At 40.4% G+C, this 12,694-nt stretch overlaps 4 protein-coding genes and 1 pseudogene across 4 annotated transcripts; 2 read left to right on the top strand and 3 right to left on the bottom strand.

Annotated features, from left to right (window-relative positions):
• Positions 1-1,045: 1,045 nt before the first annotated feature.
• On the bottom strand, positions 1,046-2,707 carry LOC108130372 (uncharacterized). Its single transcript, XM_017248776.3, has 4 exons — positions 2,427-2,707; positions 1,857-2,359; positions 1,431-1,800; positions 1,046-1,368 (listed from the first exon to the last, which is right to left on the bottom strand). Exons 1-4 carry the CDS (start codon positions 2,623-2,625, stop codon positions 1,160-1,162), a joined length of 1,281 nt encoding a protein of 426 aa, XP_017104265.2. The 5' UTR covers positions 2,626-2,707; the 3' UTR covers positions 1,046-1,159.
• Positions 2,708-3,870: 1,163 nt separating this feature from the next.
• LOC108130374 (uncharacterized) lies at positions 3,871-5,560 on the bottom strand. The gene is made up of 4 exons (XM_017248778.3): positions 5,317-5,560; positions 4,654-5,156; positions 4,219-4,588; positions 3,871-4,161 (listed from the first exon to the last, which is right to left on the bottom strand). The coding sequence occupies exons 1-4, from the start codon at positions 5,516-5,518 to the stop codon at positions 3,959-3,961; spliced, it is 1,278 nt and encodes a 425-aa protein (XP_017104267.2). The 5' UTR covers positions 5,519-5,560; the 3' UTR covers positions 3,871-3,958.
• A 385-nt stretch (positions 5,561-5,945) lies between these two features.
• Positions 5,946-7,054, top strand: LOC108130384 (uncharacterized; annotated as a pseudogene).
• A 192-nt stretch (positions 7,055-7,246) lies between these two features.
• Positions 7,247-8,740, top strand: LOC108130378 (uncharacterized). Its single transcript, XM_017248782.3, has 3 exons — positions 7,247-7,855; positions 7,911-8,433; positions 8,488-8,740. The coding sequence occupies exons 1-3, from the start codon at positions 7,292-7,294 to the stop codon at positions 8,670-8,672; spliced, it is 1,272 nt and encodes a 423-aa protein (XP_017104271.2). The 5' UTR covers positions 7,247-7,291; the 3' UTR covers positions 8,673-8,740.
• Positions 8,741-10,263: 1,523 nt separating this feature from the next.
• LOC108130376 (uncharacterized) lies at positions 10,264-12,345 on the bottom strand. Its single transcript, XM_017248780.3, has 4 exons — positions 12,261-12,345; positions 11,558-11,785; positions 10,625-11,491; positions 10,264-10,563 (listed from the first exon to the last, which is right to left on the bottom strand). Exons 2-4 carry the CDS (start codon positions 11,772-11,774, stop codon positions 10,370-10,372), a joined length of 1,278 nt encoding a protein of 425 aa, XP_017104269.2. The 5' UTR covers positions 11,775-11,785; positions 12,261-12,345; the 3' UTR covers positions 10,264-10,369.
• Positions 12,346-12,694: the final 349 nt, after the last annotated feature.

Raw genomic sequence — 12,694 nt, 5'->3', positions numbered from 1 at the left:
TTTTTGAGTGGCTAGGCAAAGTTTCACATCATTTTTGTTTTTGATATTGATAAGGCATTCATGGAGCAGCGATTGTTTCAATGTTTGTTCAAGATAAAGCACTGATTATGATTACTGTCAATACTACTCTTGTTAAGAGTAATATATGTAGTTCATTCCCGCAGCTTGCAAGCGGGTGATAGAGTTCTATAAACTTTTTCAACGTCTGCCGTTTGTATGAATTAATGTGAAAACTGAAATTCATCATTATAAAACAAGTTTTGTTTGCCTGGGAGGTTTTTAGAGGCCTTCTGGTTAATTATAATCATTTTTAAGTGTATATAACAATCGACTTTTCCGAAACTATTTGGTTTTTATTATGATCTCTAATTTTTGACTTTTTGGTAGACTTATACCCTTGTAAAAGGTAGTTTTTGGTCAAAAGTGTGCAAACTATATCCCATAGCTACCATATAACTGAACCATCAAAATTGACCCAACTTTGGATTTTTAAAGATAGAAGAGTGGGACTTTCTTTTTTAATTTTGTTTGTTTGGTTTAAGAAATTGGTTTCATTACGAAATTCTGTATCGTATATTTGAGGTATATATCCGTTCTAAACTTCTAAGGGTATATCAACTTCGGCTCCTCCCGAAAATATCTTTCCTTTCTTGTTTTCTTTTTGAGTATGTTAACTGACAGGGTCGCCGGGTTTGCCTTGTCTGTAATATATATTACTTCAAAAGCTAGCGAGCCCGTTGTGTAATTTTTAGTACAATAGTTCAACAGTAAAACAGTGCTTACTCAGATGATTGAATCTTGTAGAAAATAAAACAGCTGCTAACTGTGGGGTGTTTTTAAAGATTTTATTTTGGTGGGTTACGAGTCGTATACGTAATTTTTTATTAACTTTTGCCTCTATTACATATAGCATTTAACAACTGTTTTTTGGCCTGTTCATTAAGTTTTGTTTTGACTAGAAAATTCCACAATTACTATTCAACAATAAGATTTTCCAACAATCTTCTTAGAAACACGTCAAACAAAAAACACTTCGTTATCCTCTTTACTGACTAACCATAAACTAGAAACACTTAAGGTCGAGTGATTAGATAGCTCCCACTCCAAATGTAATGATAAAACAAGTGACATAAATTTGGTAAATGAAGCTTTTTAATTATCATTCGTCGTAATCTTCAAAGTTCAAGATGCCCCTGTTGTATAGGAAAGGATACAGATCCTTCATAACAGCGCCGAAGGCAGGATTCGATAGCATTCGCTCTCTATAGCTCTCACCCTCCGGCGTGTTCGCCGATAGGTTGTGTATATTACTGTCCTTGTCGGTGGGAAACAGGATAATCGGCAGGTGATTTAATATGCTGAAGAAAGCTACAAAACAGATTTTCGACATTAGCGAAAATAATACAAATATAATAAGTGTTTGCAAATACCGTAAAACGAGGAGTTCTTGTGGTACATAGACCTCTGGATGTCGCGGAGTGCAGGTATCGGTTTCTTGTACTTCAGGACTTTTAGGCACTCAACGAGGCGCTCCCAGTAGATCCTCACAAAGTTGTCAAACTCCGTTAGCCGCAAGTCGTTTTTGGCTGAGAGAATTAAAAAGAAGAGCAAGTCCTCGGAAGGACTGCCCCACTTGCATATCTGGAAGTCCAGCAGAATGAGTTTGTTCAGGGTCCCGTCGGGCAGATAGTTCGTCATCAGATTGCTGGACCAGAAGTCTCCATGGTTGAGGACGTAAAACTCATTTGGTTCGTAGTTCAAAGTAGCCAGGCCCTGAGCCCAATACTGCTCTGCATTTGGCTGAAAATCCGCAACCTCATTATCAATTATTCAAGACACACAGTTCTCAAACTTACAAACTTCTCGATATATTTCTTGGCTTCTGGCATACCCCAGGTGAGCATGGCTTTCTTGTAGGCCTTTTCCTTGATGTTGAAGCCTTCTATGTGGAACTTTTTGACCGACCGAGTGACGAAGCCCTCGTAAAACTCCTCAGGATATCGTCCATTTTGTTCCTCGTAAACGGCACTGGCTGCATGATATTCCGCCAGTTTTTGCAATGACGCCGTCATGTGCTTCATATCTAGCCCCTTGGTGCGATCCAGGTTCCCGAAACCCGCTTCGCGCAGGTCCTCAAAGATGAAGTGAAGGTCTCCATTTCGCTCCTCAGTGTGCAGGCATTTTGGCGCCAGCTGAATGTTCCAGCCAGCCTTCTTGTAAAGTTCTTCGAAGGCCGGAAGATATGTGTCGTACATCTTGGCCTCTTTGGGAAACAGGCCGAACTCGGCGATGTCCTTGCCACCCCGCTCTTCGGGCAGCATCGTTTTAAAAATGTATGTTTTGTCCTTGACACCGCCATCTGGAAAGAAGAGGTCCTTTTCAGCATTCCAACAGAAAAACCAGCTCTTGTGTGCAAGAGTCCTTACTCTTCATTTCCAACTTAATATGGATCCTCAACATGGTCGAGGTGAAATTTTCGCCCGGAGGAATGGCAGCCACTGGCGTGAATTTCAGAACCTTGACATGATTGGGTTCGTCCTTGGCCAGGACGCCTGCAAAGTATTTTTCATTGATCCAGTCTGGGATTATAAGATGCTTGTTGGGGTTCACTATTTCGTCAGTCATATTTAGAATAGCTATGAAATTCTCTCTCGATTTGGTGTTTTCCGGCAACAGCTTTTTGAGAACTGAGCAGAAACAGCGGGGCTTTTTGGCTTTAATAGTTTTTTTTTGTTGGATTCCTACACCTTATCAGCGGGAATAGTAACTTTAGGTGTGTACAGAACCAAGCGAAACTGGACCTATACTTTATACAGGTATTCATTTATAATGAAAAAAACTATCAGCTAATCTTATCAGGAAGACTTGATAATTGTCTGTGTCTGGGTGTAGTCTTTTTATGGGTATGAATTATTTGGTTATTTGCTTCTAATTGGGGTGGGGTCCACTTGACCAATTCGTGATTTATTAAAGTATAGATTATAATGCATAAAAACCTTAAACAATATACTTGGTTATACTGTTCCTAATCTGATCGAGTTTTACACAATTTTTCTTGTCATTATGACTTGAGGAAACATGGAGGTTTGCTGAAATCATTTTGGCTGATTTAAGATCTTATCCAAGATTGGTGACTCATTTATTGAACTATCAGCTCCTTCGATAGGGCATTATTACTCGCGGCTTGTATATTGTTATTTCAATAAAGGCTTCTCAGACTTTGCCATTATCAATAATTAGGAGAGGGCTCGTCGATTGGTTTATGTGCGATATAGAACCCAGTAACGATTTCATCATAGCTTGTATAATCAAAGTTACGTCTGATATTCTGGAGAATACGTTGGGGTTTATTTTTAATTACTTGAATAACACACACATATTATAGTATGATAATTGATAACAACACGCACGTTTTTATAATTTCGCGATTCACCGACTTCAGCCTCTTAAGTTGTAGAATTGTTCGGGATTTCCTTAAGTTTATAAACATTGTGTGTGATGTGCCAGTCATGCTGACAGTTTGCGTTGATCACACAAACGTCATCATGAATGAAGTAATATTATTATACCCTTAAAAAGGGTAATATAATGTTGATAAATAGTGTACAACGCAGGGAAATATATTCATGATCTGGAATACCTGTTCTTCTGCCATTTCAATCTCATTTTAACTTTAATCTAATCATTCATATGACTTTAACTGAAAGGGTATATAAGCTTCGTCTCCACCATAAGGGGCTTTTCTTATTGTAAGTTTGGATATTGTTTCATTGGGATGTTTTAAAACCGGTTTCTCTTAGTTCTTAGACCTCCTACCAGTAAAAATAACCCGTATAGTTCACAGGGCTCTAATCAATGCAAAGAAGGCAGTTCACAGAAGTCACAGTAGATTTAATAAGAAATTAAAAGATACATAAATGAACGAATAAGATATTGCTAATCCCATTCACAAATTTTACTAAAAGTCACTAAAGTTAAAGATTCCGCGATTATAGTAAAAGGGATAGAGCTCCCTCATTATTTCCGTAAAACTGGGATTTGTGAACATGCGCAATCTCAACCTGTCGCCCTCCTCGTCGTCCCTCATCAAGGAGTGAATGTTGGAGTCCTTGTCGGCTGGAAACTGGATCGCAGGAAGATGGTTGAAAACGGCTATAAAGGCTGTGGGCAGAGAATTGCATAAAATTTTTCGATTTCAATTTTAAAATTTTGACTCACGGTAAACAGTGTTGTTCTCTTTGTACAAGGAGGTGTGCAAATCCCGCAGCTTGGGCAGAGGCTTCTGGTATTTCAAAAGCTTTAGGCACTCGACCAGTCTCTCCCAATAAACTCTTACGAACTGGTCGAACTCCTTCAGCTTGATGTCCTTGGCAGCGGAGAGGGTGATAAAGAACAGCAAGTCCTGGGCAGGACTTCCCCACTTGCATATTTGGAAGTCGAGCATAACGACCTCATCGATTTGTCCATTCGGAAGGTAGCTACTCATCAGATTGCTGGACCAGAAATCTCCGTGGGTGAGTGTGTTAAAGGCCGAAGTATCCACCTCCAGATTAATTTGACACATTTTGGTGTACTGGTCGACCGTTGGCTGATGAAATATATTATATTATTAAGAATTACTCTTAAAGAAGAGAATATTCACAGCAGACTTACAAAACTTTTGATGTACTTCTCCGCATCTTCCATGCCCCAACCAGCCATGGCTTTGTGGTAAGTTCTGGCCTTCACGAGGAAGCCCTCTTCGTTTTCCTTGATGTTATTTTTCCCAATGAAGCCCTCTTCAAACTCCTCGGGGAAGGGTCCCTTTTGCTCCGCATACACGGCCGCCACCGCATGGAACTCTGCCAGCTTCTGAAAGAATCGGTCCATGTGCTTTCTATCCAGGCCTTTAATGCGATCGACGTTCTTGAACTTCTTCACCGCCAGATCCTCAAACACAAAGTGGATATCATTGTTACGCTCCTCTATGTGCAGGCACTTGGGAGCCAGCTGAATGTTCTGCCCAGCGGCTCGGTAAAGCTCCTCAAAGGCGGGAAGGTATGTTTGGTACATCATCAGCTCCTTCTGAAAGATGCCAGCCTCACGGATTTCTTTTCCACCTCGCTCCTCCGCCAGCATTGTTTTGAAAACATAGGTTTTGTGCTTGGTACTGCCATCTGTGAATAATTTAGAAATGTAAGCTATTTTTTCATGCATCAAGTTTCAATATTCAAGTTCTATTCGTCTAGTTTGGGCAATTAGACAGAAAGCTTTTATAATTGTAGATTGAGCTATGCATTTCTGGCAATGAAATGCCAGCCAATTATTCAAGCTTACCTTTCATCCGAAGATCAATGTAAATTCTTAGCATAGTTGAGGTGAAATTCTCGCCCGGTGGAATGGCAGCCACCGGCGTGAAACTCAATATCTCCTCATATTCAGGTTCGTTTTTCTTCAGAATCTTTTCAAAATACTCGGCAGTGATCCAATTTGGTATTTCCAAATGCTCGTTGGGATTAAATATATCTTCACCAGCCATTGTAACTTTGGATATTATCTTGACACCTCTTGAAAGTTACTCTTCAAATGAATTTTGGAGAGGTGGTTACCGGCTTTTATAGAAAACTCAGGTCTTTGACGGTTCAAGTGGGGGAAATTCTGAGACCTGAAGCTTTTATTTTTTGTTTTATTTCATTATGTGGTTTAAATATTTTCTCTTAACTTGTTTGGTTGTTTACCTAAGAGAAAACAAGTATGAGCTTTTTTAGCAACCAAACAAAATAGGGTCAGAACAAACTATTTATTCTTTATAAAAAAGCTTCTCGTGGGGGTTTGCTAAAGACAGATAAGGTTCGTATCGGACCGCCGTCACCTCTTCAATATTGGAAATTATTTCACAATGTTTAAATTTTATTACAAGTATTAAAAAAACTCAATCGTGTACGTTTATAAGAACTAAATAGCGGCAAGTTCGAGCCAGTGTATCATAATTATCAAGTGCTATAACATGTCCGAGGAGGAAACAAATAATTTCAATGCCGATGAACTGGCTCCCCCCGAGTGGCTTGACGAGCAGTTTATTGCCCAAGCTCTGAGCAGCTATGAGCAGTCCCCTGAGCTCCAGGTGACTCATCTCAAGTTCACACCTGCCAGTGCCAGAGGAGATCACTATGCTAGCATTATGTTTCGGGCTTGTGCCCGGTATACCAGCCGAAAAGGAGAGTTCTCAAAGTCCCTGATAATAAAAACAATGCCCGTGGAGGAGGGCATCAAAAAGGACATGTTCGAGGGTTCGCCTCTTTTCTCCACGGAGATTGGGATGTACACCAAGGTCCTACCCGAAATGGAAAGGACTCTTCGCCAGGTGGGCGACCGAACAAAGCTCTACGCGGAATGCATATACCAGAGCTTGGAGCCCAGGCAAGTCATGATATTCGAGGATCTGGTGGAGATGGGCTACGAGGTGGTCCGAAATCGCTGGCTCACTGAAGAGGAGATCAGCAATGCCTACTCCAAAGGATGTCATGCTCCTGGACTACCAAGGCGGCAATGTGGTACCTATACCTGTCGACCTCATGTACTCTATTTACATGTTGATGGGCCCTGAACAAAGGGCCGGGGAACTGGAGCACCTGTTAAAGTACTACTTCTCCGTTTTACTGGAAACTCTCCGGAAGATTGACTATCGCGGAAAAATGCCCTGCTCTTCGGGCTTCTGGGCAGCGATGAAGAGGCACAGATATTATGGTAAACTTGATAACTTTTGACTTCAAACACTTTCTAAAGATTGAAATTGCAGAGTTCCTGCTGTTAAGCACTTTCCTGCCCATTTCTGTGGGTTTACGAAGCAAAGGCTTAGATATTGGAGATCTCCTTCACGATGCGGAAACCCGAAAGTTTTGCTATGATCTACCGGAATATGTTCAAGATGCCAGAAACATGCTACAAAGATTCGAAAGAGCTGGCTACTTTGAGGATCTTTAAAAGATCTTAATAATTCATTAGGAAAAGACAATAAACAATAGGTACTTTAGTCCAATTTTATTTGAAAATCTATTACTTTTAATAATTGGTGTGTAAATATGTAATAGATCTTCCATAAGGTACAGAGATTGTTGCTATAGTAATTATCTCTTTGAATTTCGAGAAGAGAAACAATGTTTATTTTACAAACAAACCAAAAGCTCGTTTATTAATGAAATTTCTAAACTTTTGTGGAGCTTTTTCGATTGAGAGTTCATATAACCCAGTGGGGAAACCAGATTTCTCAGTTCCCTCTCTTTCAAAATACGACGCAGAAGTCTATAAAGATATGTCTGTGTCAAAAAATATTCAAAGTAGCGATTACAATGATGACGAATTGGTGCCCCCTGAGTGGCTGGATGTATGGTTCATCGCCAAGGCTCTCAGGGATCACCATGCGGATCCCGATTTAAAGGTATTAGAGGTTATTTTTTCCCCGGCCACAGCCAAGGGTGACCACTATGCCAGTATCATGTTCCGGGCCAAGGTGAGGTACGCCACACCACGGGGTGGAGAGCTAACCACGTCACTGATTATCAAAACTATGCCGGTGGCGGAGGGTCACAAGAAGGACATGATTGCAGGATCGCCCATTTTTATAACTGAGGTGGGAATGTATACCAAGGTACTACCAGAACTGGAAAGAATTCTGCTCCAGGCGGGGGATCACACGAAGCTTTTCGTTGAATGCATTTATCATAGCATGGAACCTCACCAAGTGCTGATTTTTAAGGATCTAGTTGATATGGGCTACTTTGTTCCAAGGGACCGAGGAATCACCGAGGCTGAGATACGCCTTGCATACTTTAAACTGGCCAAATTGCATGCCGCCAGTCTCAAGGTGCAGAATGAGGCAAGTCACAAAACATGGTTAATAGAGGTGTTTTATACAGTTTGAAAATTTATAGAGCCCTCAGCTGATAAAAGGTTTTACCCATGGATTGTTTGAAATGCCCCACGTATTGCAAGAGCCATTCTTAAAAACCGGAATGGTGTTCTTTATTGAACTCTTAGACAGAGAACCGGAACTAAACAAGTACAAACCGTACTTTGAAAGTATTGGCACTGATTTCCTGGAGAGACTGATAGAAGAGTGGAAGCAATTCCGTAACAACCCACCAGCGGATCCATTCACGACTCTGTGTCATGGAGACTTTCACCTTCGCAATATGATGTTTAAGTACGAGATGGAATCCTTTGAGGACGTCATGCTATTGGACTTCCAAATCAGCAATGTCTACCCCCTGACAATCGATCTGGTGTATTCCATTTACATGCTTATGGAGCCCGAATTCCGGTGGAACCACTGGGAGGACCTCATAAACTATTACTACTCGGTTTTTAAGGAAACTCTGGGGAAAATTTGTTATAAAGGGGAAATGCCAACTCTAGCCGGTCTTTGGCAGCGGATGCATCAGCATAAATACTATGGTGAGCACAATTAAAATTTGTCAAAATATTTATTATTACCATTTTGTTTTTTAGAGTTCTTCCTTCTAAGCACTTTTGTGCCTTTTATGTGGGCCCTCAAAGATAATTCCGAGGACTTCGGGGACATTTTGCAAAACGAAGACAAACGTAGGTTGTGTTCATTTTCGAAAGGCTATATTAACGATGTCAAAATAATACTCGCACGAATGGATAAGTTGGGTTATTTTGAGAAGACATAAATGGATTTATCTTTTGAACTAAGACTATAAAAGAATTTAAAATAAAAACCATTCCCTACACATCTAAAGATATTTATGCCAGATTCCAGACAGATATGAGGTTTTGTTGCAGATTTAAAGGAAATCGATCCACAAATTGTTTAAGGTATTCCGCTCAAGGATCGGATGAAAATTGTCGAAGATATAGACATCCCTGTGAGGCCCATGTGCTCTTCCCACACAATCCCCATTTTTGAAGGGAGTATATGGAAAAAATTGACAAAAAATGGAATTGAAAATCGGATCCGAGATTTTAATGCAGATTTAAAGACAATCAATTCGCAAATCGTTTAAGGTATTCCGTCCAAGGATCGGATGAAAATTGTCAAAGATATAGACATCCCTGTGGGGCTCTTCCCACACAATCCCCCATTTTGGAAGAGAGTACATGGGAAATTTGACAAAAAATGGAATTGAAAATCGGTTATGAGGTTTAAATGAAGATTTAAAGGCAATCGATCCACAAATCGTTTAAGGTATTCCGCTCAAGGATCAGATGAAAATTGTCAAAAATATAGGCATCTCTGTGGGGCCCATATGCGCTTCCCACACAATCCCCCATTTTTGAAGGGAGTACATGGGAAAAATAGACAAAAAATGGAATTGAAAATCGGATATGATGTTTTAATGCAGATTTAAAGCCAATCGATCCACAAATCGTGTAAGCTATTCCGCTCAAGGATCAGATGAAAATTGAAAAAAATATAGACAACCAAGTGGGGCCCATATGCTCATCCCACACAATCCCCCGTTTTTAAAGGGAGTACATGGGAAAAATGAGTCAAATGAGTTTCGGCAGTATCTCCATAAATTATCAAGAGTTGGTCTATGTCTATAAAAAAAAATCAAGGTTGTTCTGTCATTGATTCTGTAGAAGAAGACTATTTACTAAATCAAGATTCGCCAACAAAAAATAGTTCCACCCCCTTGGAATAGATAATTTAAAAAACAAACAAAGTACCTGATTTGAATCGCTAATTTCCATATGGCTTGTGGCAGGTCGTCCAACTGGAAGAATCATAAATGAGAATTATTTGCGTGTTCCTAATTATAGAACGACTGGCATCAGCAATTAAAGTCCCATTTATGACATGTAGTACGCGTCATACATATATCGTTCAGTGCCATTTTCCATAGCGTATATGTATTTATCATTTGGAATGCTTTCGACTGATTAATTACGAATAAAAATGTATAAGGTGTGTAGGAGTGTGGTAAACTAATGTGGTTTGTGGATGTCGACTCCCTTGATCAACTGTAGAAAAAATCTGGGTACTATTGGGTGGTTAGCACTCTTTTATTGTACAAACGAATTGACAAATTGACGAAGCTTAATGGGTACAGACTTCAAGCAGAGGGAAATCACACACCAATCTCGCATCTCCGGCTTTATGTTTGTGGGTTAAAAAACCCTAATTCCGATTTCGTGGCTCGTGTAAATAAAAAAACGCTTTTTGCAAGTCATTATGACTTCAAGCAAAACTAGTCTGTGGGCAAAGGTTAGGAAAACAATTTGTATCTCACTAGCGCAGCAATCAAATCAATATTTAACTAATAATAAAATATGTCATTTATTGCTCATTCCTATAATATACATTCATGATATCACATTATATTGGCTAAACACTAAACAAACTCTGAAAATAAATGAAAACGGCCTAGGGGCTCAATATGCCCTTGTTTTCGAAGAATGGGAACAGCTGCTTCATGGCCGTCACAAAGTAGGGATTCACAAATGTTCTGTATCGCATAGCATCCGCTTCAGGTCCTGGGGCCATCATCATTTTCATATTTGCATCCTTGTCGGTGGGCAGGAGAATGGCCACCAACACGCCCATGGAGGTCAAAGGTCCTTTAAATGAAGATAGATGTAACTTTTGATTGAATTTTTTGTAATTTAAAGCTTCACTCACCCCAGAATCCATATTTCAGCATTAAGATGTGCAAGTCCCTCAGCGTGGGAATGGGCTTCGAGTAGTTTAGCGATTTCAGACATTCCGCCAAGCGCTCGTGGTAGATATATATGAAGTGATCAAACTCCTTGACCTTGATGTCCAGAGAAGCTGATGTGGTGATCAAATACCAAAGATCCTGGGCAGGACTGCCCCACTTGCCGATCTGCAGATCTACAAAGAGGGTTCTGTCGATCTCTCCATTTTCCTTGTAGTTAAACATGATGTTGTTGGCCCAGCAGTCGCCGTGATTGAGGACATTGAACTCGTTCTCATCGACTTGATTCACCTCCAGGGCCGCGTTGAAGAAGTCCATGGGACTCCCGATAGCGGAAATGTATTTCTCAATATTGTCCAGGTCCCAGGTCCTCATGGCCATCAAAAACTGCACTTGTCGCATCTCTCCGAGACTTTCAAAAAGCGGCCGACTCGCCTCGGAGTACATGGAGACGCAGTAGAGGGGATCATAGGGTCCATACAGCTCCCTGGCAACCGCGGAGGCGGCATGGAGTTCGGCCAGTTTCTGCAGGACACGCGTCATGTGCGGCATGTCGAATCCCTTCAGGCGGTCCACGTTCTTGAACTTCTGTCGCCGCAAGTCTTCGAATACCAGGGTGATGCAGTCGTTGTTGGATGACACGTTGAGGCACTTCGGAGCCAACTCCACATCCAGGCCTGCTTCTTTGTACAGTTTAACGAACTGGGGGATGTGCACCTCGTACATCATCCGCTCCTTGGGAAACAGGCCCATGCTATCAACCACATCAGCTCCACTGTCGGCCTCCAACATGGTTTTCAGGATGTAGGAGATCTTCTCCTCGCTACCGTCTAGGGGAATACATTTGAAATTATTACAAAAATTATTTTATTTATTGATTTTAATTTTAAACCAACCTTTTAGCAAAATATCCACAATGACCCTGATCATAATGGATGTGTAGTTCTCGCCGGGACTTGTGGCCGCAATTGGCGTAAAGCTCACTATTTTATCGAAGTTTTCCACATCCTTTTCCAGAATGGGAAGGAAGTAGTCCTCGTTCACCCATTTTGGGATGTGAAGGCCCTCGTTGGGGCTTACAGGTTTCTCTTCGCTTTGGTTGCTTGGTGACATTATCACTGGCACTAAAATTTATAGAGATATTAATTGAGCATACACATGGCGAAATGATTGGAGGTTCAAGTTCGTAGCAATTACAAAATTGTAATTCACTTCTCTCTAATTTCTACCCAGAACACTGTGTGACGAGTAAATTGCATATTGGAAAACCTTAACGTAACATTGGGTGTGACTATAGGAAATATGTTATGTAGGTTTATTTAGTATTCGTTTTTTCAATGCGTTGATACTATATTCTTGAATGGGAAGTTGCAGTGTCATTCTGACAAGCGAGTTTCAACATTTGTCTTTTTTATCGGAAAGCTTTCTTGACTTCCCCACTAAGTTTTAATTTTTTTTAGAACACAAATAGTATTTCTATACACATATTTGCTTTGAATTTTTCATTAAAAAGTCACACTTCCGCATCAATTCAAAGCCTGTGTTCAGTCAAACTTTAAATTTAATTGAAATTGGTTTCAATTGCCATTCATTACTGACCGACTTTGAAAATTTTAGATTTGAATTCCCGTTCGGAGGAGGAATAGATGAGGTCGCGTCCGACGGTTTCTGACGACGAATAAATACTGAGCTCTCTGCCTATTTGGCGGGCGGGCTTTATATTTTCCCTAATAGAGCTGCGTTCCGACCTGATAAAGCAAACAGGTTTTGTTTGAACCCACACGAATACCCAATGGAAGTGCGGTTGGGGCACCCACCATGTGAAACAATAGATCCGTATAATCGGTGCCTTATCTTTTGGTCGACGCGTTTAAATAGCCGTTCCATTCCGGACATTGCTACTATCAGACAGCAGTTAATATAAGAAACACTCGTAACGCTTTTATCATTTTCATGATGACTGTTTTTATAAACTAATCACTCTAACAAATGTATAAAAAATTACTTTTAAATATATAGAAAATTTATTTGTA

Source organism: Drosophila bipectinata, chromosome 3R, assembly GCF_030179905.1.
Source record: "Drosophila bipectinata strain 14024-0381.07 chromosome 3R, DbipHiC1v2, whole genome shotgun sequence".
Lineage (NCBI taxonomy): Eukaryota > Metazoa > Arthropoda > Insecta > Diptera > Drosophilidae > Drosophila > Drosophila bipectinata.
Note: the sequence above shows the minus strand (reverse complement) of the source record. Positions and strands in the feature narration are given on the sequence as shown.

Excerpts from the sequence above, each read along its gene's own strand:
- LOC108130372 (XM_017248776.3), bottom strand. The coding sequence starts at position 2,625 with ATGACTGACGAAATAGTGAACCCCAACAAGCATCTTATAATCCCAGAC. Across the intron at positions 1,801-1,856 it reads AGAAATATATCGAGAAGTTT|CCAAATGCAGAGCAGTATTG; the intron begins GTAAGTTTGAGA and ends GCGGATTTTCAG. Across the intron at positions 1,369-1,430 it reads CAAGAACTCCTCGTTTTACG|CTTTCTTCAGCATATTAAAT; the intron begins GTATTTGCAAAC and ends TCTGTTTTGTAG.
- LOC108130374 (XM_017248778.3), bottom strand. The coding sequence starts at position 5,518 with ATGGCTGGTGAAGATATATTTAATCCCAACGAGCATTTGGAAATACCA. Across the intron at positions 4,589-4,653 it reads AGAAGTACATCAAAAGTTTT|CCAACGGTCGACCAGTACAC; the intron begins GTAAGTCTGCTG and ends ATATTTCATCAG. Across the intron at positions 4,162-4,218 it reads AGAGAACAACACTGTTTACC|CCTTTATAGCCGTTTTCAAC; the intron begins GTGAGTCAAAAT and ends CTCTGCCCACAG.
- LOC108130378 (XM_017248782.3), top strand. The coding sequence starts at position 7,292 with ATGTCTGTGTCAAAAAATATTCAAAGTAGCGATTACAATGATGACGAA. Across the intron at positions 7,856-7,910 it reads GTCTCAAGGTGCAGAATGAG|AGCCCTCAGCTGATAAAAGG; the intron begins GCAAGTCACAAA and ends GAAAATTTATAG. Across the intron at positions 8,434-8,487 it reads GCATCAGCATAAATACTATG|AGTTCTTCCTTCTAAGCACT; the intron begins GTGAGCACAATT and ends TTTGTTTTTTAG.
- LOC108130376 (XM_017248780.3), bottom strand. The coding sequence starts at position 11,774 with ATGTCACCAAGCAACCAAAGCGAAGAGAAACCTGTAAGCCCCAACGAG. Across the intron at positions 11,492-11,557 it reads TGTGGATATTTTGCTAAAAG|ACGGTAGCGAGGAGAAGATC; the intron begins GTTGGTTTAAAA and ends GTATTCCCCTAG. Across the intron at positions 10,564-10,624 it reads GCTGAAATATGGATTCTGGG|GACCTTTGACCTCCATGGGC; the intron begins GTGAGTGAAGCT and ends CTTCATTTAAAG.